This window comes from Procambarus clarkii, chromosome 39 (assembly GCF_040958095.1).
Source record: "Procambarus clarkii isolate CNS0578487 chromosome 39, FALCON_Pclarkii_2.0, whole genome shotgun sequence".
In the NCBI taxonomy this organism is placed as follows: Eukaryota; Metazoa; Arthropoda; class Malacostraca; order Decapoda; family Cambaridae; genus Procambarus; species Procambarus clarkii.
In genome coordinates, this window is record NC_091188.1 from 356,856 (window position 1) to 383,553 (window position 26,698).

The following is a 26,698-nucleotide window of genomic DNA, read 5'->3' on the forward strand; positions in this document are numbered from 1 at the left end:
TTAGACTTGATATTTTAATAAAATAAGATATTTTAAACAATTTGATATATTTCTTTTGGTGAAATTGCATATATACAGTACTGTAACATTATATATGAAAAAAAAAAACAGAGGCTGATCTGTAGCATTGAAGTTAGCATAATTTTATACAGGCTCCAACTACTGCCATTTGGGAGAGCATTGATGATGACAACCAGATGGTGATCTTGGCTGTGGTGCTGGTGCTGTCGGGATTCTGTCTCATAATCTCCCGCATCATAAATCAAGCCAAGCCAACACTCCAACGTCGCTCCAAGAAATTACTTAATGAGAAGCGGGAGTATGTCAACGGCCACGTGAAGGCTCAAAAGGTAAGTGTGTTTCTTTGGCACATGTTTTTTGGTTATTTGTTTTTATTATGACACTTGCAAAATATCTATAAATGCACCATTCATTCATATTTTTATATTGTTACTAGTCAACACTGTACTAATTTTCTTTTCTTCCACAGCAAAAACTTTATTCTGAATACCTGCAGCAGAGTGTATCTGATCATGATTTATAAGTCAGTGGTTAGAGGACCTTAATATATGCTTTTAAATTATCAATCTCGAATTAAAATAGCTGTTTTCTAGTACAAAACAAAATGTATGTTCACTTGGTGCCTAAATCTTCTTACAGTAATCCAGATAAAAAACAGTATTTTTGTAAAGCCAGTAACTTGCATGATAGTACTTTAGTTAGCCAAATGTTGTTCCATATATGAATTATATTATTAAGAAGTTTGATATTTTGAAAGTCCTCAGAAAACATACATGGTTTTTTATCCTACATTTAAGAATTTGAAAAGTTATATATGTGAAAACTCACCAACATGGTGGGGTTTCCAAACCCCTGACCAGCTCCACTGCTTGGCAATTCCAGCCTCAACCTGAGAACTCATTCTTGCACAGATCCTGAACGTGAGGTTGTGAGGGTGGTGTTTTAGGTAAAGCATTCCTAGGCAATATGCAGCATGGTTGGGTTGAAATGCACTTGGTGCTACTGAATGCTTACACCCACATGTAATTTGTATCCTGTACAATGTTTATAACTGTTTTGTTTGATTATATATGTAGAATTGATCATATATGTTGAAATGTTTGTTTATATTTAGTGTTTTTATAGGCACCTGTTATTTCAATAACTATAGCATATTTATTTTCTTAATACTGTATTAACCAAAGAAAAATGCCCTACAGACAATGCCAGTGCTAATGTTGCTAAACCCTGTATGAAAGCTTTAAATTTGCATCTGTTATGGATTACACATGAGAATTTGGCATTATTAGCAGGAATTTCACTATTACTACAGTATTGCATGAAAGGTATGAACATTAATACCAGCAGCAATACTCACTTGAGAGGGATATTTTTGTATGTGCGCATATGGAACACTAATGATATTGCAGACTGTAATAAGTTTAATATAATAAAAAGAGGACTTTGTATTGTTGCTTATGACTTGCCTTGCTTGGAAAAATGCTATATTATTATATGAAAAGTTATGTTCATCTTCCAATGCCTGACATTATGCATTCCAACAGGCAGGGTAGGCCAATGGATCTTCATACCGTCCCCTTTTCCAGACATACCTTTTTATCAAAATTTCTTGATACTGTATATGAAAGATCAACCTCATTCTGCCCCCTTTGTGTAAAACAGGGACTGCACATTCAAATCCACTTAAACACTGGCTTTATCCTGTTAAAAATAATAGACAAACCTTAATATAAACAACAGTTTGGGGTCATGGGCAAGTTATTGGTCTTAAATGGAACAAAATCCTGTGGATTGTTATATTTGAAATCAACATGGTTGAAAAAGACTTAGTTAGATTCTAGGTTTAAGATTTTATAGTGAAATTTGCCCATATAGTGGAAAATAAGCAGCAGGAGTATGAATGATACCACCTTAAATATTACCTGTACTCAAAATGCAATTTAAACAATTTTGCTACATGAATGCTATGTTAAGAAGTCAAAACAAAACATTGATTGGTCTCATTTAAGAGTTTGGTAAAATTTTCATTTACCTGTCATGGTGAACGTACAGAGATAAGAGGGAGATTATATGGTTACTTTCTGTAATTAGGTTCTTGACAATATATGCATGCTTTAAACTAATGTGTCCCTGAATATAAAAGCCATAGAGTGCTGGAAAAAGTTGAAAAAAAATTACATTCAAAATACATTTTTTATATATACAGTACTGTATATATGCGAAACAACCAGAGAAATAGGAAAGGGAGATAAACGTTTCAGCTGATCGAAGCCGTTGTCAACACTGGACTGACCGAGAGAAACATTGGGAGGGTGGAGGCCAACAACTGCGACCTGACCCCCCCATCCTTGGGAAAAGATTTACCCAGAAACAAGTATAGATTAGCTTAGAACAGTCAAAAGGAACAAGCAGTCAGAGAATAATTAAACAAAAAGTCTCATTGAACAAACACATAATATTTGATTATAATACTGTAATGAGACACTGTAACTCTCCACCATCAGAGGTTTTACTTAAACTGTTGTGCAATATTGTAACTTAAAAATGGGTCAAGTTCTTACATACCAGTACTAACATTGAGAAGATTTGGACACTGACTAATTAGGGCAGACTCAATCAAATTCCATTCCACGAAACTGCTGCAATTGTAATGTTTTTCGCTTCTTCTCAATTAATAGTGTGATCACACAAACCTGTGTGTAGATACAATGCACTAGACATTTGGGCAGTTCTAATACTATAAGCATGTTGGGATAAACACAATTGTAAGGATTTTCCAGTTTGTCCAAGGTACAGAATCACAATCATTGCAGGGAATCGAATACACACAACCTCCTGTACCAGGGAAGTTTGTATTAAATAGGACTTTATCGTTCTATTATTGAACACCAAACTGATATTAAGGTTCTTAAAAACCAGGGAAAGTTTTTCAAATCCTACTGCATAAGGTACCACCACAGAGTTTTCTAATTTCTGGCTTAGCTTTGGGGATATGATTATAAAACTTATGTTTAGCTAGCCTGAAAGAGCAATCCAAAAACATCTTAGTATTGAAACTCTTCCCAATTTCACATATTTTAGTAATCTTTTCATAAAAAAAACTCGGGGCTGCACACCCTCAAGACTCGAAAGAACATTCCTGAAAATATTGCCCGTTTAACTTTATTATGATTTGATTAATAATGAACATACGAACCCACGTTGGTAGGTTTCCTATACACATTAAATTTGAACCTTCTTTTGATTCTGGATTATGTCCAAAAACAGAAGAGCATCATTCTTCTCATTCTCACATAGGAATTTTATTGAAGGCACCAAAGAATTAAGTTCATTGAGAAAAACTGTTTGGTCTTGGTCACCCGGCCATAAGATTCGAATCAAATAGTTCTTAGTGATCTATGGCTTGCGCGTTCATGCAACTTCCTCAGACATAAATTTTGGTAGCATTCTTTCTTGCAAACATATTTGTTGAATATGACCGAAAGAGTGCATTTAATAATTCTAACAAATCTTTTTCAATATTTCTTATGCTTTTCTTCACTGTCGAGGGAAATTGAAAAATTGACTAAAGTTCATTTTCACCCTTTTGGTCTGATGCCTAGGTATGCATTTCACAAGGTCACTCCTTACATTCTTAAAGACTAATTTACCATGACTGAGTGATGAAGATTAAGCCACCAAAGAGGTGAGGTGGCGTGGGCATAAATAGCCCGTAAGTGGTAGATTTTTTGGAGTGAATGTGATCTTTGGTCGTGAAAGGATATACTGTGTACTGTGCTCACATTTAAATTGCCAGTCCTTACTATATGACTATCGCGGGGAAAGGATACTGCTTTACAATATTTATGAGGGTGTCCAGCTGCTGAAATTTACCATGCTGCTGCTGCTGCTTTTTATTTAGCTACTCAGAACTTAATGTCCATGTAGCACAGGCAATAGCGAGTTCGGTTATGCGCGATAACTTTGTTACTGTGATATTTGGGTCAAAGTTTTAAATGGAGGTGGAGGTTTCCTCCTTTTTTCCCCCCTGTTTATTTTTCACTTCTGTTTTAGTGCACTGGTTTTAATCTTGTTTTAATATTATCTTGGCAGATATAGATGCACAGTGTTCACTAGTGTGACTCATTCTTCATCTGCTTTTCTAATCATTGTAGTCGCTGTGGATTTTGCATCTAATGCAGCTGCTGTCATTAGATTAATGTCAAGTTTGATGCACGGGGCTTCAGTTGATTTACCATGCTTTTGCACAGGCTTATATTCTCTTTGGGTGAGGTGGTACAGAACATGTGGATGAATGGCATATCATAGGGGATATTGATAGCGTATTACATGCATCAACATGTAATGTTGATGCATGTAATACGGTAATCTCGCCTCCATTAATAGATATTTTAGCTTATGGATCTTTGTCCACTCAGGTGTAGTTGGGTATATAATCCCAACTCTTATGTCATCTGTGTATTTCCTTGATAATGTGGTGAAACACAAACATTTGGAATTTTCATTTCATTTTCCTAGTGGATATTTATGCATATATATGCAGCCCATCCTCCTGTTTTGGTAGTACTTATAGTAACGATGAGGACCATAGTATATATACCGATGTACAATGAAAGAGATCGGCAATACTGAGTTGGACAAACCAGAAAACTATTTTCTATTTATGTGTCAAAGACAAACTAACCTAACCTAACCTTCCTAGGCCATATATAGTGCATGTGTGTATGCTATACTAGGCCTAGAAATATTTAAGTTTGTTCTTTAGCTTCATTTTTCAGACTATAAAGTGACTAGTACCAAGTTCTACTATCTAATTGCTTAGAATGGCAATCTTTGTACTATGGTGCACATAGTTACAAAAATTACTATATAAACAGGAGAGTGGGTTGATATATGGATTGTTTCAAAGGAGAGTCCTTTGAAACAAACACTCCATTACATTTCTAATTTATCATTCTTAATTAAATTTGTAAAAAAAATCTGAAACTAATAACCATTTAATAAATAAATCTCATGTGCTAGTTTTTTATAAATGAAAATATCAACTGGATTTTTGCCCTTTGTGTAAGACAGCCAACAGCTGTGTGTGGAGAGCAGCTGCCGCCTTCTTCCTGGTGGGCAGAGTTGCAGTGTAGGTATTACCATAAGGATGACCAGCACAGTCTTCAACCAAGGAGAATAGTAAGGGATACTTCTCCATTACCCATGAAGGAGCAGTATGCAAGAGACCTTCAGGAAGATCTTGGGAAAAGGCTGACGATGAGAGCATTCCCTGAAAAATGTCAGAAAAACAAATGGTGAACTTGAATAAGTAAATAAGTAACCAATATTCCTAACCAGTGATGGAATGCTATCAGCTCTGACACTACCATTAAATTCAATAGTTTCTTCTCATCCATTGGCACATCCCTTGCAAATGTAATCCCAGTATTAATAACTAATTTACAGGCAGCTATCCTGAGTCTCTGTACCTAACTTCCACTAATTCCTCAGATGTTAATGATAAAATCCTCTCACTTAAAACTAATTCAAGTACCCTTGCTGAGATACCAGCCCTAATTTACAAAAAAGCCTCAAGATTTTTAGCTCTGGGCATTGCATTGCTCTACAACATACCATTTGAACTCTGAACCTTCCCTGATATCATAAAAAAAAAAAAGTTGAATGTAATTAAATATTTCAGTGTGAGCCCACAAGGCTTCCTTAAGCTATTATCATTGACTCAGTGCCATACTACAAGGTGCCATCAATTGCAGATTTCTATTGGCCTACCGGGGACAACGAGCCAGAACCTGGCCTGTATGAATCTATCTGGCCTGAAATATGTATCTACATATACAAGGGGGGGCCAGATGCGCCTGGGGGTGCGCATCCGACCTGGCTGCCGGAACTACAGATGACCCACCTCGATTAACAGCAGGCGATGCCCTGGCTCTATTGGATCTCTACAAAAGGCGAGAACTGCACACACACACAAAGTCCGACAAAGGATGGCAACCAACAGCCACAGCAGCCAAGGACTGAGTGAAAACTTGGCTTGAGAACTGGTTAGAAGGGCCCCCCACATGCCAAAGGTTTTTCTTCCTCATATTGGGTGTACTGTATTACAAGGTTCCAGAGTTATCCTGGCTAGTGGACTGTCCTTTGTTCTCCCCTTGAAGAGACCTTAACAAGTCATCAATAAAGAAGACATCCTTTGCAGATGACACAAAAATCAACATGAAAATTACCTCGGCTGAAGACATTGAAAAACTTCAATGTCAAAACTTCAGGCAACATAAGAACAAATCCACAGGAGCCTTGATGAGGGTTCGAACCTATGCAGTGAGAGTTCCCAGACGCCCTCTAGTCAACTGTACCACGTTAGTCAAAATAATTGCAATCTGGAGTGCTACTGCGCCCACAAGGGTGCCGAGGTTTCCACTGAATCCTAACAGAGGTTTCACACAATTCCTCCATGCACTCTGGCTCTGTCAACCAGCAGTACTACCCGACACTCCTACTTCAATACACAGAAAAATCACATTAACAATTTCTCTGGCCCGGCCCAGTAACTGCTGCTGTCTGGCAGTAAGAAAATATAGCATCATCCCATGTGGTATACCATTATCTAAATGTGTCACTAATATCTTGTTTATGTTCAAAACTCAGTCACCATTATATTACCATAATGATTAATGTGAAAAACAGCATACATTTTTCTAATAGAAATATATAAAAACAAAAGTTTACTAAATTACATAATTCCTTGCCAAATGTTCTTATTTGCATTTATACCAATATTATATGCACCAATAACACTTGTAACCTACTATTGCATTAATTAGACCATATTCTTATACTGTATGTCATTATGAGACCATTTTCAAATTATATAATTACTGTATTTTGAAATTTATGAACTTTATTAACTATGGTATCTAAACATTTTTAATGAATTTTCAGATCTATTGGATGCATTTATAATGATATTCTATTTCTTGGGAAAATGTATGGTCGGGTATTGAAATCTTTTGGCCATATTTCTATTGGAAAATGTACCCCTAATAATACTCTTTTGCATAATACTAACCTTACATACTGCAAAGAAGTTATGGTCAGAAGAGGTATGGCCACACAGATCTTCATATGAAAAGCTAAGACAGTCTCGACATCCAAATCCATCATTAACATGTTCTGTGGGGTCTGCAAGAACATAGCAATAGCCATTTTTAATCTGCTTCCAATTAAAGTTATTTTTCTATCTACATTTCTATTTTAATTATACTGTACTCGACTAAAAATAATTACCAAAATAGATCTAAATCAGTATTGCTATGGAGCACTATGTGTATTGAAGTTTATTAATATAAATGAATTATTAACTTTAAAATATTATTACTAAGAGTAGAAAGACAAATGTTTACTTGCATTTAATAAACATTTCATCTAGACATTTTGTTTATAAAATAAATTTTTGGATTATGAAAGTAAGTGCATTCTACCAGATGCATAACTAAGCTAGTGCATCCCAAACTTTTTGAGGTCCACCGCAACCCCAAAATTTGAAATCACACTGGCCTTGCAAACCCAAATGCTACTAGTATCTACTCGGCACCCAGCAATGGACATGTTCACTTTTTATGGGGAGACAACAATGAGGTCTTGATAAGGATGATTGGATTTTAGCTTTGAGGCTGTTGTCGGATGACAGATTGACGAGTCTTTCTTTTTCATTCATGTTTAAATTGCTATCTTCAATGTTTATTGCAAATGGATCTATTATCCACATATTGCATTTCTGGGATCTTCTTTCTTTGAATAATAATGAGCAAAAGATTCTGCGAGTGATCGTAAGTGCTATTGAACAATGGTTACCACCTGCCGGTTGACATCCTTCTCTCTCATATACAGTAGTCATCAAAATTTGAAAAATTACAGTACTATACAATATAGAGTATGTCAGCAACATGTCCATATGTAAGTAGATTCATATCTAACATTTGTATGATGGGAACCCAAGCCCTTACCATAACTAAAAATGGATAATTATGTACTAAGGTACATGTGAGCACTTATCACAGGAAAGAATAAATGTATCTTTCATACAATATCCAATACAGCAGAAGCATACAGTATGCTTCTTACTGAAGTAAAGAATGACTGGGTCTACCATAAAATATTCAGTACAACAAAGAAGCACTTACCAAGGCCAGGAATAGATGGATCTACCATTACAATATTTTCGGCATCAATTATTTTTACTTTGCCATTAGAGTCGACAGCGAAATTGTCCAATGACACATCAGTCAAGTACAACCGAACATCCCCATCTGTGAAGTCCTGAGCAAGTTCTAGCAATTGGTGAGCATAATCAGCCCGAACAATCCAAGGCACTTGACTGAGTTGTGTGAGAGTTGGTCCAACGTAACTCTCCACCATGACACGGCCACACATTCCATGTAAGGAAGGAAACCACTGCTGGTGCTGGTAGGCCTAGAAGTCAATACATTATTGTATCAGGATACTGAACAAAATTAATGAATCCCTAAGCATATTCATGAAAAACAAATGCTTAAAAATTTAAATATAACATATGAAACAATTATCTATACAGTACTGTATTTTAAGTACAAAATGGGGATGATTAAGAAAAAGCATCTCCTGTTTTCTGACTTACATTATGGATCGTTGAGCTTGAAACTGTTGCTCCATATCATATCATATCTCATCATATATCATGGAAGCAATAATATGGGTCAATATCTTGAGGTTATCTTGAGATGATTTCGGGGCTTTAGTGTCCCCGCGGCCCGGTCCTCGACCAGGCCTCCACCCCCAGGAAGCAGCCCGTGACAGCTGACTAACACCCAGGTACCTATTTCACTGCTAGGTAACAGGGGCATAGGGTGAAAGAAACTCTGCCCATTGTTTCTCGCCGGCGCCTGGGATCGAACCCAAGACCACAGGATCACAAGCCCAGCGTGCTGTCCGCTCGGCCGACCGGCTCCCACTATATGAACCGGCTCGACCGGCTCCCACAATAGACCAATATGCATTCCCAACCTGTGCACTGTATGGGTTAGTAGAGAAACCTTGATATAGTTGTGTTCAGGCAACACAACAAGTGTGAGACAAACCTTCCAAAGAGTGGACGAGCACCGCCTGTCGGCACGTGAGGCAAGAAGCAAAGAACAGAGACACCACTTCCTTCAGAATCGACGCAAACGACTTCAACAAGGCAGCCAACGCCCGAGCTGCCGAGGCAAACGCAAAGGATGCTGGCCTAGAATCCAGCTCCTCCACATCCTCCATGAGCCAGTCTGAAGACAGCTCCAGCAGGAAAAAGAAGCACAAGACTGAAGCCAAATGCCCATGGGCGCACAAATCCTTAGCTACCAGGAACGCCGAAAGGGAGGGAACCTGCACGGGAAGCTGCACCTGGCCGACATCACAAGGAACCACAGGGGCGAACAAGCACGCATTGAGGTACTCCAAATTCCCGGGTAAACCTGAACAACCGTAGTCAACTCCTGCCATTCAAGCATGCGGATCCGACAGAACGTATGCCACGCTCCCAACGAAAAGAAAGGATAGTATGTCAGCCAGGAAGACTCCGGCACCTCATAACACACCCAGTAAGGAAAAAGAGGAGCCAAACTCAAAATAAAAAGGATTCATTAAAGAAGAGTAATCTGGATCTCGCAGGAGGTAAGCCCGCACCTTCCTAGGTGCGGGCTTATGTACTACACATAAGGGGCATAACTGGCCGACCCCTCACAGTGTTCAAGAGAGAGCTGGATAAGCACCTTCAAAGGATACCTGATCAACCAGGCTGTGACTCATACGTCAGGCTGCGAGCAGCCGCGTCCAACAGCCTGGTTGATCAGTCGGGCAACCAGGAGGCCTGGTCGACGACCGGGCCGCGGGGACGCTAAGCCCCGGAAGCACCTCAAGGTAACCTCAAGGTAGGTGGGATGCGGGAAGCCGAAAACCTCCGGAAAGAGGGGACCGAGGAACCTAAGGGAATCCGGAACCGAACTCGGGAGGAGTTGAACTCATATCAAACGCGTACAGGGTGGGGGAATACGAAAACCTTCCCCAGTGTAACATCAAACCCCAAACCGAGGGTACCAGCACCCAAGCAGGGTCAAACGGGGGCCCCAAGCACCCTTCCCCCCAAGTCAACTCCTATCCAGCCCTGGGATCCTCCATGTCAGGACCCCGAGGCAGAGCTGAACCTCCAAACCCTCTGCCTCTGGAGAAAGGGCAGAGTCCACCGGAAATTCTGGGAAGAAGGGGGGTCCGCTAGCATAACCCGAAAGCCCCAGCAGGAGGAACAGGCTCGAATGCCTGGACCGCCGATCCTGGGAGGGGGGAACAGGATGAACCACAGCAGGGGAAGGACTAAGGACGCAGACGAAACCAAAGTCAAGGTGACAAACGCCCCCAAGTTCGGGTCCCTATAACCAAAGTGGGGCAGCCTCAGGGCATCTGGAAAGGCAACCAACCTAGAGCAACCAACCTTAGGTTGCGCTGCAGCAACCTAAACCTTGCTATGCCGAAGCTGCCTGCACCCAAATATCAGTAGCAGTAGACTGGGTGAACTGAAGTACAAGCAAGGAACACCACTCGCGGGACCCCAGGTCAAAGATGTCATTGACCAAACAGGCAACATGGTGGAGGCAAAAATGGCAAGTGTCACCCTGAGACAAGGGGACAGCAACCTCCAAACTCGCATAAAGCGAGATGGGACTCAGAGGATGCATCCATCGGACCAATGAGCCCCAATGGGAGTTTCCAGGGCCCTTAGACTGATTGCTAAGGGAAGCCCAGGCAAGGTACTGGGTTAACCAGTAAAAGCCAAACAAACAAAAGCTGAACCCTGCGGAGTAGGGTTCAGCTTTTGTTTGGCCCTAGCGGAGGGCCACCAAAATAATACAAGTGGTCTTATAGCCACACCAGACAGACTCCCTACCAGGCAAAAGAAAAGAAAAGAAACACCCAGCAAAAGCACAACGTCTCCAGGAGGAACAGAACTGGCCGCTATGCATAGTAAGACAGCTGCACAATACCTTGCACCCCAGCCAGCGACGATACTACCTCCTACCCAAGGTCAAACAGGGGTAGGAAAAAAACCCAGCTAACCAAAAGGGTGGGCAATCACCGAGCAGCAAAAGAAGCCTGCGGAGGCAGTCCCTGAATAGTTTGTGGAAGGTAACCCCAAACTGCAAGGGCAGTACTTACAGGGCACCTAGGGAAGATGACCCTAGGGACATGCAGCCCCAGTACTTCTTGAATTACACTTGGCTTGCACACCATCACACTGAAGCACAACACCACAAGGCACAGCACTCCTCAAAGGATGGAGCCAGAGTCGATCAACAGCCTCAGAACTGGGGTAGGGTAGCCGGCACGGAAGGTTTGGGGGACCCCCTTTCCCTGCACAGACAGCGGTGCGGTGGCTGTGGTGACGTCATGCTTGTTTGGTTGTTTTCTGATTGGGGAATTCTGCTTGTTCTTTTGGCTTTTGTTTGCAATCGTTAACCAGCTGTAGTTTGTCTTGGGAGTCCTACCTTTCTGGGTGCCTGACCTGGTAGATGGCAGACATAAGACTGCTTCCAACTACATGGGGTGTCTATAGGCCATTGTTCCTCGTGCCTCTCTGAGGGGGACAGGTTCTGCCTCGTGGTCCCCGGTAGGCTAAGAACTCCATCGATTGACCATTGCCACGGGATAACACACACACATCAGCCCGGTATAGCTCCAGGGAGCCAGAGGGGTTCTCCACAGAAAAATAATAAAAAGAGACAGAAAGAGAGAGAGAGGGATGTGAGGGGGGGGGGGGAGGGATGGGGAAGAGAGGGGATATAGGAAGAAAGAGGAAGAGCAAGACCCCGGACACCCCCGGGTACACCCATATGATACAATACATAATGCTATGTAAAATATTGTAAATATAGTATGTAATTTTCAAAAGAAGGCACTAAGCCTGTAAGACTATGTAGTACTGGTACTGCATATACTGTAAATTTTTTTTTTTTTTTTTTTTTTTTTTTTTTTTGAGATATATACAAGAGTTGTTACATTCTTGTACAGCCACTAGTACGCGTAGCGTTTCGGGCAAGTCCTTAATCCTATGGTCCCTGGAATACGATCCCCTGCCGCGAAGAATCGTTTTTTCATCCAAGTACACATTTTACTGTTGCGTTAAACAGAGGCTACAGTTAAGGAATTGCGCCCAGTAAATCCTCCCCGGTCAGGATACGAACCCATGACATAGCGCTCGCGGAACGCCAGGGGAGTGTCTTACCACTACACCACGGAGACAAGTACAAATGTATAAGGTTAATGATAAATGAACTTACATTTAATATTAGAGGTTCCATGTTGACTGCTAACATAGTGATAAAGTGGTGGTGGTGATACGGTCCATTGTCAAGTTTTACATAGTTATCATATAAGTGTTGAATGCTTCTATTATGGTTGCATTTCACACCTTCACTCATTTTGAACAACTGTGGATATCTACTAATTATTTGTGAGAAATTATGGCTGGTCTTAATTAAAAGAGTTTTTATAGCTTGTGATACATCACATTGCTCTGTGTCTCTGCTTGCTTTGCATAAATTACTGTCAAATTCCTTTAATTCTGAATCATGAGCCAATTTCTTTAACACAACTGAATTTTCTGCACTTTCTCCATAATACACATTTTTAACATTAAAAAAATTCATAATTTTCCAAGTTGAAAACCCTGTTAATTGTATCTTGGTTGTGGAAGAGTACTCATCGTGCAGCAAGTGGGAACAGAGAGTCTGGCCGTAACAAGCTGGGCACGTATGTAGTGCAACAAATGTCTTGTCAAGTCTCTGGTACCACCCACACAAATACACCAACACCACCACTGCCAGGCCACATAGTAACCAGGTCTTTCTTCTTCTCCTCATGGTTACTGGCATCCACAAAATACCTAGAAAAATACACACACCATTAAATATGAAATTAGTAAGGCAAGATAATTATCATGAGAAAGAGCTAATACAACTACCTGTATATAGCACGGAAGGGATATGAAGACAATACAGTATATTGATGTAAATAGGTGGATGGAGTGAAGGTATGGTGCCCAATCATTTGGATCATCAAGGATCAAATGCAGAATTGTAAGAAATTAGGTAATCTCTGTACCAATCTGTCCAAGTGGATTGTTAATAAAAAGTTAGGTACCAATTTATTTAATTAATTATCACTACTTTATTACTCATCAACTCAAGAATGAAAAAACCAAGCATTGAAAGCCAATTTCTGGTTGAGCCCAGGTGACTCCCTGAAGCTGCCATCTACTAGGTGCCCTCAGTTGCTATAACTATACTAGGGTAAATACACTAGAGGAACTACACTTCAGGAATCTGTAAACCAGTTGATTGACAGTTGAGAGGCGGGACCAAAGAGCCAGAGCTCAACCCCCGCAAACACAACTAGACGAGTACTAGAGTACCTACACTAGGGTAACTACACTAGGGGTAAGGGGGGGGGGGGCGGGAGTGTAGGGAGCAGCCTGGCCACCGGGGCTGTGAGGCGCCGCCCCAGCACCACCCACCTGGTGTGAGGGTGAACAGTGTGACACAGCAACAGCAGCAGGTAGTGTGACACAACCATCACCAGGTACTGGGCTCCATGGTGAGTGGTGAGTGTTGAGTGTGAGGCAGGAGAGGGAGGAGTATGACCAGCCGCCGGCCTCACCACCTACTGCGGCTCCTCCTCACTCTCACCAGCAGCAGCAGGTAACCTTCCCTACACTCTTCCACTCTTCTCCTTCTCTTACTCTATCACCTAATATTTGGCGGTTTGACCTGAATTTACCTGAGGGGCCAGCATTACTCCAATGGCCTCGACGAGGACAAGAAGCCTGCAGCTTGTCAATTGTTCATTTGTGCAGATTTAATCGGGATTACAACATTCAGCAGTTTTGTTATTTACGATTTCAGCGGGTAGGCGGTTCCCTGGCCTTATATACATACATTTAAACATTTCATCTAGGTAAACGTACATATACACACATAGCATACAAGCAGACTGATGGGATGATAAGTATAAATAGCCGTGTGGGTGAAGCAGCAGCATGTGGTGTTCTCAGACCAACATTATGGCTGTTGAACCTGACTTTCTGAACACCTTAGTCTCCAACAGCCTCCAAATTGTTCACTATTGTAACAGTTTCATTGAGATCAGCTGTCATGCCTGGTCTACAGTGTTAGGCCTATGGCCCTGTACGGCTGTACCGTGTGTGTACTCACCTAGTTGTGCTTGCGAGGGTTGAGCTTTGGCTCTTTGGTCCCACCTCTCAACTGTCAATCAGCTGGTGTACAGATTCCTGAGCCTACTGGGCTCTATCATATCTACATTTGAAACTGTGTATGGAGTCAGCCTCCACCACATTACTGCTTAATACATTCCATTTACTAACTACTCTGACACTGAAAAATTCTTTCTATGTCTCTGTGGCTCATTTGGGTACTAAGTTTCCACCTGTGTCCCCTTGTTCGTGTTCCATCCATGTTAAATAGTTTGTCTTTGTCCACCCTGTCAATTCCCCTGAGAATTTGTAGATGGTTATCATGTCTCCCTTATGTTTTCCAGGGACTTGTAATTCAGCTCCTTTTAGCCTTTCCTCGTAGCCCATACTTCTCGATTCTGGGACGAGTCCAGTGGCATACTGCTGAATCTTCTCTAACTTTGTCTTGTGTTTAACTAGGTATGGACTCCAGACTGGAGCTGCATATTCCAGGATTGGTCTGACATAAGTGGTATACAGGGTCCTGAACGATTCCTTACATAAGTCTCTAAAGGCAGTTCTTATGTTGGCCAACCTAGCATATGCCACTGATGATATCCTTTTCATGTGGGTCTCTGGGGACAGGTTCGACATGATATCACCTCCCAGATCTTTCTCTCTATTTAACTCTTGCAGGATTTCACCTCCCAAATGGTACCTTGTGTTCAGCCTTCTGCTCCCTTTGCCTAATTTCATTACTTTACACTTTCCTGAGTTGAACTTTAGTAGCCATTATCTAGACCATTCCTCCAGTTTGTCCAGGTCGTCTTGTAGTCTCTGTCTATCTTCATCTGTCTTGATTCTTCTCATAATTCTCTTGATTCATACTGTGGTATTAGTTCTGTACCCCAGTATACTGTGGTGTTAGGTATGGGGTACCACAATTATGTAATTTTGAGATTATATAAGATTGGTATTTTTACATTCTTGCAAAGCATAACACTAATGCGCATTACATTTCGGGCAGATCTTTAATTTAACCTATCAGGTAATATGAAAAGTATAGTATAGCAAAAAATTTTATCAACGTATAACTACAATATAAATTGACAGAGGTGATTACACTGGTGAAGATATGTCTTTAAGTACTAATATTTGGGAAGTAGATAGTACAAGATACAGTGTGAGTTTGAAGCTCAAGGAAGGAAATTACGAGGATGAAATTAGGTACTTTTTGGTTTTACTTTTGAAACTTTTATAATACTGAACAATTTGGAGGATGTTGATCCAGACAATGTCTTCAGAAGGTCAGATGTAACACAAACAAGGAGCAACAGTCTCAAGCTCAACAAGTCACAATGTTGGACTGAGAACAGGAGATGCTTTTTCACCCACAGGGTTATAAAACCATGGAACTGCCTGTTGAAGCTGTAAATGTTAAATTTAAATAAACAAATAAATTAAATACAAATTTTAAGCTCTGTTAAATTTTAAAATTCAACTGGAGAAGATCATCAGGGCAAATGGGAATCTTTGACACGCCTCGGGCTTTGTCCTCATCGAGGCCACTAGTATTAGTGGTCCTCGGGTAAATTCAGGTTAATAAATCTGTACAATACTGTACAATACTTATATTAATACAAATTTAATATCACAATAGAGCTACATATGTTTACTGTGTGCTAATGTAAAAAATAATTTACAGACTAATCAGTGGGAAAATGGAAACGAAGGAGACGCTGCGGCTTGGCGCTGTCAGTGGTGCCAGCGGGCTAAGTAATCATCTAGTATATGCTCCCCCTTCAGCCTCAACAACTTCCACATCTGTACTAATGTTCTTTGGAGGTGATGTGCAGGTACAATACTAAGTTTTGTATATTTCAGATATAAAATGTTTATTATAAGATTGTACATTCCTAATTAGAGATACCATATGGTTTTGTCATTTCTCTTTTTCTTATCTTTCATGTTTTTCTTTTAAAGGGATGTATATAATATATTTTGGGGAACAGGAAAACTGTTAGGCTTATCGATCTAGGTTCCCCTTGGCCAGTGATCGACTTTTCCTAGGATGCAACAGTTGACTATCTCACAGGTACTTATTTAATGTACTTATCTCACTGATACAGAGGTTTAAGACAGCCATAGAATTAGTTAGGAGCAAGGGAGGAATCCTAGTAATATGTGGCATTCTTCCAAGAAAAGGAGTTGGAAATGAATGGTTGTCGAGGGCACTTTGTGTCACTTGCCGACTGGACAAATATTGTAAATCAAATGCAATATCCATCATTGATAACACTTTTATAGAAGGAATGACATGTATGCTTGGGATGGGGTGCATGTATCCAGGGCTGGGGGGTGTTGCTGTTGCCAAGTCATTGGGACCTGTGGTTGAAGGGGGTTTGAGTTTAAACTGTTAATAGATAGTGGTATGGGAATTGATATGGAGAAAGGAGGCAATAAAAGTATGTGTTGGTGGAGGAAAAAATGGCAAAATGAACAGGGGAGAAGGGCCTCAAAATAACAGTACACTTAAGGTATATTACACAAACAGTAGGAGTCTAAGAAACAAAATAAACGATATAAATGCTTTTGTTTGCACAAAAACAATAGATATTATTGTGTATATCTATAACAATGGATATTATTGTGTATATCCATGCTTGTGTCTTTTGATCTCTGGTCCTCGTGCAATTTCTGTTGAACCAACCCTGTTTCCTATGTCTGCATCTCTGTTTTGGTATGAATGTTTGTATGCCTTCATTGTATATTTTGCAAAATATGGCATACATCTCATTTACTTCCTTGCCTAGCAACAAATCTGTCTAATTATACCCATGAAAAAATTTCTAAGTTACCCATAGCATCCTCTCTTGAAATCAAGTTTAACAACTGTTTCAGTGTCCCCATTCTCTACTAGATTATATCACAAAGTGTATTTAATGTCCAAGAGGACATGATCACTCTTTCCCAAGGGAGGAAGGTACTGGATGTCAAATACCTCTTCTTTCCTAGTGAATATTAGCTCCAGTATTGACAGAACATCCCTTCCCTCATTCTTGTGGCCTGCTTGACGTGTTGATACATGAATGTCTCCAAAATGAGGTTTACAAATCTGCCTGTCCAAATGTTCTGTGTTCTTGCCTCGTAGGCCTTCGTAGTAAATTATAGTACTATTCACTTTATAATTGGTACTGTTCACTTCATAGAGTTTGAAAAAATTGAGCTAAAAACCAAATTTAAATATTAGTAGCCATATAGCATTAATACTGTGTGTATAATATTAAGCCTCAGATAGCATGAAAGGTTAAGTTTTCTTTACAACATCAGTACAAAAACTTTAACAGTTTATCCAAATCCAATGGTACCAATTTCTACTTCCTAATTGAATTTTACATCAGTATATGTACGATGGTCCTCATCGTTACTATAAGTACTGCCTAAACAGGAGGATGGGCTGTAATAGGAAATATTCCAGAGATACCTACCTGCTGTCCAGCTGGAACTTTAGGCCTTTCCTAGGGTGCCTCTTTGGCATGAAGGCTGGTCTAAAGTGCCATTTGGACAGCAGATAGGTGTCCATGGAATCATTCCTATTAAGGGGTGCTGGTAGCCCAGTTGGTAGAACTGCGGGCTGCTGCTTTCATGGTCTGCACTTAGAGGGCCCCTATAGTCCAAGTGAATAAAATGTTTTTTTCCACAATATGGTAATCAGCAATTTATGACTATGTAGGATGTAGATCACCTAACACCTTCATAGTAAAGTGGCACCCCAGGGAAGGCCTCAAGTTCCAGTTGGACAGCAGATGGGTGTCTCTGGAATCTTTCCTATTAAGGAGTGCTGGTGGCTCTGTTGGTACAGTTGAGGCCTGCTGCTTTTTGTGGTCTGTGGTTCAAGGCTTTGATGGTCCAAGTAAATGAAATGTTGTTAATCATGATATGGCGGTTAGCAATTTATATGATTATATGGTCCTCGGGTAAAAGCAGTTAAATTTGCTGTCTCCAACTAACTAAATTTACATACAGTTAATATTGTAAAATTAATATGCAGATTCTATTATGCATCATTTAACAGAGACTTTTCAGTCAACCCGAAAAACAATTTCTCATTTCTAAAATAAAGGGATAATTAGGTTAGGTTAGTATTGTGTGGTTATGTAAGGATGTACTGTATTATGTACATACAGTATCTAGAAAATGCAAACCAGAATCTGAAATCTAATTTCATTTAAGTCATTGCCACAACAAAAATTTATTAAAATTAAAATGAGAAATTTGTGGAATAAATTTTTTAATTGAGAATAATAAATCTGGGATGATTATGGTAAAGAAAATTCTAAAAATAGTAATACTCCAAACCTTACACATGGCAGGACTATCCTGAGATCATGCTTGCACATCGTGATAACAAGCACTATGTGGAGTGGTCGTTGACTAACACTGCACGATTACTTGCAACAAAGTTCCCAGCTCATCATGTTTTTGTTGTTAAGCCTAACAGGTAAGTTTAAATTAAATTGGTTTGGTAGATTATATGAAGAAGGCATATCTACAGTAGGATACTCTTTGTTTCATCTATTAATAGACACCGCATAACTGCACAATAAAAAACACAATAGCGTCATAAATCTATGAATAAATATTGAAGCTGTATAATGGAATCTGTGTTCTTGATCACTCCCTCCTCGTCGACACCCAAGTGTGGGCAAATTTCTTTTAAAACCTGGATTGTGGTGCCAGATGGTGCCTTCCAAACATGATGTTAGTCGAGTAGTATTTCTGGTCGAGACACTTTTAGCTCGTCATAGTTCAATGGGTAATGCATGTGCCCGAGGTGATCAGGGTGTGGGTTGGATTCTGTCGTACAGCCCTAATATTTATAAACATTATACATCTAGGCTTTCCCCTCTGAGGGAATGGCTATAACAGGTATGCCTCCAGGTGGCCATATTATATTGTAGTACTACAGTATATACAATACTCAATCACTGTTATGTAAACTAAACTAAACCAATGAACATAAAAACCAATAGTGCCTTAGGACAGCCATCGAGCATATTTAAAATCAAAGTTATGTACAGTATGTCATTTTGAGTTTAATACAGATAAATATGGAGATACATTGCAAAACTTTTTTGCTATGCACCATTTTGGCTGGGATTTGAATTTGAGAGATAATAGTGTAGTTAAAGTAGTCTTTTGATGCTCATCCATGTCTGGATTAAGATTTGTCTTTATGCCTGACCCAGTAAAGATGGCCACATGAAAAGATTCCCATTTTGTCAATGTGAATGTGTCACTCCTCAGCTTGGAATTTGGTTGTGGCTATATTCTGGAGAGATGAACACTTACCTAATGTAGTGATTGAATGACTTGCTCAGAATTTTTTTTTTTTTTTTCCATCTACAATACCTATATACTGTACAATATATGTGTTTGTTTCAGAATGGAAAGAAAAACTTTCAGCTGCTTTGATAATTTTGTGATGAGCAATAGTGTGGGTGCACCAACTCATGAGCCTGGTACTGCAGCTACACGTCATCTTGCTTCCCTCATGTCAGCGGGTCTTAGAACGGCACAAGCTAAAATGAACTTCCACTCACAGGAAAATGATATCGGTATTGCACCACACAGTGAAGATGACGACCTGCAGCAGTGCAAAAGCTTTCAACATAGCTCTAAATCTCAGACATGTGATGAAGTCAGCATTGAAATACATGATGTAACACTTATTGGTTTCAGTAAAGGATGTGTTGTATTGAATCAGCTAATAACCGAGTTCCATTCAATGGACGTTATAGAGAGTTCACACGATGAACTTCATAAAGACTTTATAAGTAAGGTAAGAAATGTATTTCTTTATTCCATCTTATTATAATAGTCTCATTCAGTAGATTAGAATAGTTCCATGAACTAACAAATCTTGTATATTAATCCTTAAAATATCATTACAGTACTAATGTTGTTTCCCCCACTTACATTTTTATCTATTTTGTGTTGGCATATTAAATTGGGTTAGACCTATCACTTTTTTTATACAAGTAATTTAAGAATAAGTATTATTTATATATTAGAATGCTTACATTTAGTGTGTTCAGGAGGAAGTATCTTCATGCAGAACACACAAGTTGCAACTCTTTAAAAAAACATAACAGTTACTGTCACAACAGCAACAAAAATGACAGGTTGGATTAAAAGAACCTTCCAAACAAGAGATGCCATGCCAATGATACTTTTTTTAGACATTAATCTCTAGATAGTATTGTTGCACACTAACAGGCCCCATTCAAACCTGACCTGAAGAGCATGCAAAGATCCTTTACCACTAGAATCCACTCGATAAAACATCTAAATTATTGGGACTGTCTAAAACTGTTAATTCCGACATCAAAGGCCCAAGACTTTTCAACACTCTTCCCCTTCACATATGGAGCATAACTGGCCGACAGCAGTGTTCAGAAGAGAACTCGACAAGCCCCTTCAAAGGATACTTGATCAACCAGGCTGTAACTCATTTGTCAGGTTGTGAGTAGTTGCATCAAACAGCCTGGTGGATCTGACCAGCAACCAGGAAGCCTGGTTAGAGACAGGGCTGTGGAAATATTGATCCCTGGAATCTTCAGCAGGTAGGTAGGTGCCTTCCTCCACTTTCTGTCCCTTTGTTATTCTTCCTCGGTTTTTCATCGGGTTGTTCTGTCCTTTCTTGGCTTTTCCTTGGTCTGCATCTTATGCTGAATACTGTCGCCTCTTATTATGCGGCATTGGCAGAGCCACTCTAGTTTGTATTTGGGGTTGATACCTATTCGGCCCCATTTTGCAAGCTTTCTCATGCATTGTTTACCTCTGGCCTGCTCATGCGCCACCTGAGCCTACTTGGTCCCTTGACCGGGTTCTTTCTTTTCTTTCGTCCGCTCAGTTTACAGTTGCCCCTTCAGTCTGGAATTGTTTTCAGACAGTGTTGTATTTTCTCTCTGGTTTCTTCTTGTTGGATGGAGGAGCTTCATGATCTCCTTTAGCGCCGAGGGTTATCTTGAGATTCTTGTTATCTTGAGATGATTTCGGGGCTTTTTTTTTAGTGTCCCCGCGGCCCGGTCCTTGACCAGGCCTCCACCCCCAGGAAGCAGCCCGTGACAGCTGACTCACACCCAGGTACCTACTTTACTGCTAGGTAACAGGGGCATAGGGTGAAAGAAACTCTGCCCATTGTTTCTCGCCGGTGTCCGGGAACGAACCCGGGACCACAGGATCACAAGTCCAGCGTGCTGTCCGCTCGGCCGACCGGCTCCCTACGTCCGAACTTACGAACGGCTTAGGACGTCTGAACACGTCCGGAACAATTGCCTCGCTGACGACCTTCGTTGGAATCACAACGCTGCAAATACTTCACCCACGCACCACAAATAGAAATAATCGCCAACGGAACCTAAAACCTAACCCAACCAATGCCCAAATATGCACAGTAATCTAATATATAACAATATTAATTTATATTTGAGAAAATTCCTATTTTTAATGAACAGCATGTTAAAATTCACGAACGCGTCTCTGGGGTCGACCGCTGGATGGAATGGACTTGGTCTGAGGACGGGCTGTCCAGGAAGTTTTACTCCCCAAGCTCAGGCTGGGGCCAGGCTGGTCTTGAGAGCGCGTGGTCCAACAGGCTGTTGAACAAATCCACAAGGGCCGTGACGAGGATGCGAACCTACGTCCGAGATCGTCCCCAGACGCTGCCTTAATCGACTGAGCTACGACATGGTCAAAAGAGTTGAAACCAAAGTTCTACAAACTTGCTTGGGACATGTTTTAGTCAGCCCATCCACGTGTTTACTAAAGCGCTTCTCGTGCGTTGTTGCGTGGATTATTAATGACAAAGTTGTCTCTAAATTACTGGATTTGTTCACATTGAATCACACAATGTGATGGAGCCTCTATGTGGTGGAGGCTGACTCCATACACAGTTTCAAGTGTAGATATGATAAGAGCTCGATAGGGTCAGGAACCTGTACACCTGTTGATTGATGGTTGAGAGGCGGGACCAAAGAGCCAGAGTTCAACCCCCGCAAGCACAATTAGGTGAGGACAATGTTATACAACATAACACAGCCTTGTTATGCCTTATAACATTGTGTCCACCTTCCTGTACACTCTCATCATGGTTGTCGCGTTTTGCTCTACTCTTCTCGCTAATATTTACATTTATTTCAACAAAGTTTGAAAACTGAGAAGTTATCTAATATTATATGAAGTAAAATCCACAAGTTCTATTTGACTAGGCATTTTATATACATGAAGATCTCAATAATAGTTGATGAACCTTCCTCCCAGGTGGTGGTGCTTCATTTTTTGGGCGCTAACTGCTAAAGGCTCGTGCCAATAACACGGTAAGCGAGACGGTATTGAAAGAGAAGCAATTTCTGCTTACAATTTGTAATTGCTGTTGGTTAAGGATGCAGCAATACAGGGTTGCCAGATTGGGCTATAAGTAGCGAATTGGGCTACTTTTGAGAGCCCCACGCTCCCAAATTTTTAATTTCGCTTAAATTTTTAAATTTAATTAAATGAATTTATTTATTAAATAATTTAAATTTAAATTATTAAATAATTAAATTAAAATTTTTAATTTAATATATGCAGAGATAATATTAATAAAACAATTAAAATCGTTTATTGTACTTTATATATCATATTAGATTACTTTGAAACCCGTATCGGTCACTAAACAAAAAATTGGGGTACTCTTATTACAAATTCGCTATTTTTAGACCGTCAGCTCGCTACTTTTAGCAATTTGAATTTGGCAACCCTGAGTCAGAATTCGGATCAAAAATCACGCTCGGGAGTCAAATTTCCAACATTTCAGATATTCTGAAAACTGCAGGGGGGTTTGGGCAAAATATGACCCATCGCCATTTTCAGTAATTGGCATATTTTCGGTGTAAAAAGTCGTAATTTGAAAATGAAAATAGGTGCAGAGAGTCAGAATTCGGCTCAAAAATCACACCCAGGAGTCAAATTTCCGACATTTCAGATATTTTGAAAACTGCAGGGGGGTTTGGGCAAAATATGCCCCATCGCCATTTTCAGTAATTGGCATATTTTCGGTGTAAAAAGTAGTAATTTGAAAATGAAAATAGGTGCAGAGAATCAGAATTCGGCTCAAAAATCACGCTCAGGAGTCAAATTTCCGACATTTCAGATATTTTGAAAACTGCAGGGGGGTTTGGGCAAAATATGACCCATCGCTGTTTTCAGTAATTGACATTTTAGGTGTAAAAAGTCGTAATATGAAAATGAAAATAGGTGCAGAGAGTCAGAATTCGGCTCAAAAATCACGCTCAGGAGTCAAATTTCGGACATTTCAGATATTTTGAAAACTGCAGGGGGGTTTGGGCAAAATATGCCCGATCGCCGTTTTCAGTTATTTGCATATTTTCGGTATAAAAAGTCGTAATTTGAAAATGAAAATAGGTGCAGAGTCAGAATTCTGCTCAAAAATCACGCTCAGGGGTCAAATTTCGGACATTTCAGATATTTTGAAAACTGCAGGGGGGTTTGGGCAAAATATGACCCATCGCCGTTTTCAGTAATTGGCATATTTTCGGTATAAAAAGTTGTAATTTGAAAATGAAAAGAGGTGCAGAGAGTCAGAATTCGGCTCAAAAATCAAACCCAGGAGTCAAATTTCCGACATTTCAGATATTTTGAAAACTGCAGGGGGGTTTGGGCAAAATATGAACCATCGCCGTTTTCAGTAATTGGCATATTTTCGGTATAAAAAGTAGTAATTTGAAAATGAAAATAGGTGCAGAGAGTCAGAATTCGGCTCAAAAATCACGCTCAGGGGTCAAATTTCCGACATTTCAGATATTTTGAAAACTGCAGGGGGGGGGGGCGTTTGGGCATAATATGACCCTTCGCCGTTTTCAGTAATTGGCATATTTTCGGTATAAAAAGTCGTAATTTGAAAATGAAAATAGGCGCAGAGAGTCAGAATTCTGCTCAAAAATCAAACACAGGAGTCAAATTTCCGACATTTCTGATATTTTGAAAACTGCAGGGGGGTTTGGGCAAAATATGAACCATCGCCGTTTTCAGTAATTGGCATATTTTCGGTATAAAAAGTTGTAATTTGAAAATGAAAATAGGTGCAGAGAGTCAGAATTCTGCTCAAAAATCAAACCCAGGAGTCAAATTTCCGAGATTTCAGATATTTTGAAAACTGCAGGGGGGTTTGGGCAAAATATGACCCATCGCAGTTTTCAGTAATTGTTTTGTTGTTTTGTCCCTGAGGGGTACCTTACCTTGAGGTTACCTTGAGGTGCTTCCGGAGCTTAGCGTCTCCGCGGCCTGGTCATCGCCTAGGCCTCCTCGTTGCTGGACTGATCAACCAGGCTGTTGGACGTGGCTGCTCACAGCCTGATGTATGAGGCACAGCCTGGTTGATCAGGTATCCTTTGGAGGTGTTTGTCAAGTTCTCTCTTGAACACTGTGAGGGGTTGGCCAGTTATGCCCCTCATGTGTAGTGGAAGCGTGTTGAACAGTCTCGGGCCTCTGATGTTGATAGAGTTCTCTCTCAGAGTACCTGTTGCACCTCAGCTTTTCAACGGGGGTATTCTGCACATCCTGCCATGTCTTCTGGTCTCATGTGATGTTATTTCTGTGTGCAGGTTTGGTACCAGCCCCTCAATTATGTTCCATGTATAGATTATTATGTATCTCTACCGCCTGCACTCAAGGGAATACAGATTTAGGCTTTTTAGTCGGTCCCAGTAGTTTAGATGTTTTACTGAGTGGATTCTAGCAGTAAAGGATCTCTGCATGCTCTCCAGGTCAGCAATTTCTCCAGCTTTGAAAGGGGCTGTCATTGTGCAGCAGTACTCCACTCTAGAGAGCACAAGCGTTTTAAAAAGTATTATCATCGGTACAGCATCTCTAGTGTGAAAAGTTCTTGTTATCCAACCTGTCATTTTTCTTGCAGTTGTGACGGCTACTTTATTGTGTTCTTTAAAGGTAAGGTCTTCCGACATGAGTACACCCAGATTCTTTACATTGCCTTTTCGTTCTATGTTATGATTTACCTGATTTTTGTACGTGGTTTCCGTTTTTATATTTTCATTTTTTCCATAGCGCATAAGCTGGAACTTATCTTCGTTAAACACCATATTATTTTCTGTAGCCCATAGAAAGACCTGATCTACATCTTATTGAAAGTTTGCCGTGTCCTCTATGTTGCCTACTCTCATGAAGATCCTAGTGGCATCTGCAAAGGGTGATACAGTGCTATAGGTTGTGTTCTTGTCTGTGTCTGATATGAGGATGAGAAAAAGTACTGGAGCAAGCACAGTACCCTGGGGGACTGAGCTCTTCATGGTTGATGGGCTGGATTTTATTTTGTTGACAATTACACATTGGGTTCTGTTAGTCAGGAAATTGTAGATCCATCTGCTTATTTTTCCGGTAATTCCTTTTGAACACATTTTATGTGCAAGAACACCATGGTCACATTTATCAAAGGCTTTTGCAAAATCTGTGTAAATTACATCAGCATTTTGTTTGTCTTCCATAGCATCTAATGCCATATCATAGTGGTCCAGCAACTGTGACAGGCAAGAGCGCCCTGTTCTGAAACCATGTTGTCCGGGGTTATGGAGATGCTCTGATTCCATGTATTTTGTGATCTTACTTCTTAGCACTCTCTCAAAATTTTTTATGATGTGCGATGTTAGTGGTATCGGTCTGTAATTTTTTGCCTCTGCCTTAGCACCACTCCATAAAGGAGGAAATATCTCTGCTGTTTTTAGTATGTCAGGGATAACGCCAGTATCTAGGCTTTGTCTCCGCAGAATGTGAAGGGCCTGCGATAGTGGTTTTTTACAGTTTTTGATGAATATGGAGTTCCAAGAATCCGGGCCTAGTGCAGAGTGCATAGACATACTGTTTATGGCTTCTTAAAATCCAGTGGGAATAGGGTGACATCTGATATATGATTTGATGTTGGTATCATATCCATGAAAAATTCATTTGGGTTATCAATCTTTAGTGCATTTAGTGGCTCGCTAAAAACAGAGTCAACTGCTTCCTCAGTAGCTCGCTCATTTCTTTGTTGTCATCGGTGAAAGTGCCATCTCCCTTTCGCAGGAGCCCGATACTAGATGTGGTTTTTTATCTTGATTTTGCATAGAAGAAAAAATATTTCGGATGTGTCTCTATTTCACTGATGGCCTTTTGCTCTCTTTGCCTCTCCTGGGTTTTGTATGATTCTTGTATCTTGAGTTCAATTGTTTCTATTTCTCTCCCTAACTTTCTTTGCCGTTCTTGAGATATGAGATATCCTGTACTGCAGGATATGAGATTCTCCTCATATCCTGCAGTACAGGTAAATGTGTAGCAACCAAGAAGTATAACTCAGAAATAAGGCTT

At 40.2% G+C, this 26,698-nt stretch overlaps 3 protein-coding genes across 17 annotated transcripts in view; 2 read left to right on the top strand and 1 right to left on the bottom strand.

Annotated features, from left to right (window-relative positions):
- LOC123760377 (uncharacterized) overlaps nt 1-1,469 on the top strand; it is a 47,745-nt gene extending 46,276 nt beyond the window's left edge. For all 9 annotated transcript variants that reach the window (XM_069338243.1, XM_045746039.2, XM_045746040.2 and 6 more), the window contains 2 exons: nt 153-350; nt 491-1,469. In XM_069338243.1, the coding sequence (XP_069194344.1) occupies nt 153-350; nt 491-544 (252 nt within the window). In that variant the 3' untranslated portion in view covers nt 545-1,469. The remainder of the gene's footprint in view (nt 1-152; nt 351-490) is intronic.
- LOC123760378 (divergent protein kinase domain 2A) lies at nt 1-14,002 on the bottom strand. 5 transcript variants are annotated; one of them, XM_045746043.2, is made up of 5 exons: nt 13,867-14,002; nt 12,369-12,973; nt 8,208-8,496; nt 7,094-7,206; nt 1-5,293 (listed from the first exon to the last, which is right to left on the bottom strand). In XM_045746043.2, exons 2-5 carry the CDS (start codon nt 12,960-12,962, stop codon nt 5,063-5,065), a joined length of 1,227 nt encoding a protein of 408 aa, XP_045601999.1. In that variant the 5' UTR covers nt 12,963-12,973; nt 13,867-14,002; the 3' UTR covers nt 1-5,062. The 5 variants fall into 5 exon arrangements, with proteins under 5 accessions (XP_045601999.1, XP_045601998.1, XP_069194351.1 ...); XM_045746042.2 differs by lacking the exon at nt 13,867-14,002 and adding an exon at nt 13,604-13,741; XM_069338250.1 differs by lacking the exon at nt 13,867-14,002 and adding an exon at nt 13,506-13,630.
- LOC123760379 (mitochondrial protein C2orf69 homolog) overlaps nt 13,538-26,698 on the top strand; it is a 16,169-nt gene continuing 3,008 nt past the window's right edge. The window contains exons 1-4 of one of the 3 annotated variants that reach the window (XM_045746044.2): nt 13,538-13,787; nt 15,984-16,134; nt 18,652-18,779; nt 19,724-20,120. In XM_045746044.2, the coding sequence (XP_045602000.1) occupies nt 13,726-13,787; nt 15,984-16,134; nt 18,652-18,779; nt 19,724-20,120 (738 nt within the window). In that variant the 5' untranslated portion in view covers nt 13,538-13,725. Of the gene's footprint in view, nt 13,788-14,250; nt 14,289-15,679; nt 15,877-15,983; nt 16,135-18,651; nt 18,780-19,723; nt 20,121-26,698 lie in introns of those variants that run through there. The other 2 variants (XM_069338251.1, XM_045746045.2) reach the window with 2 other exon arrangements.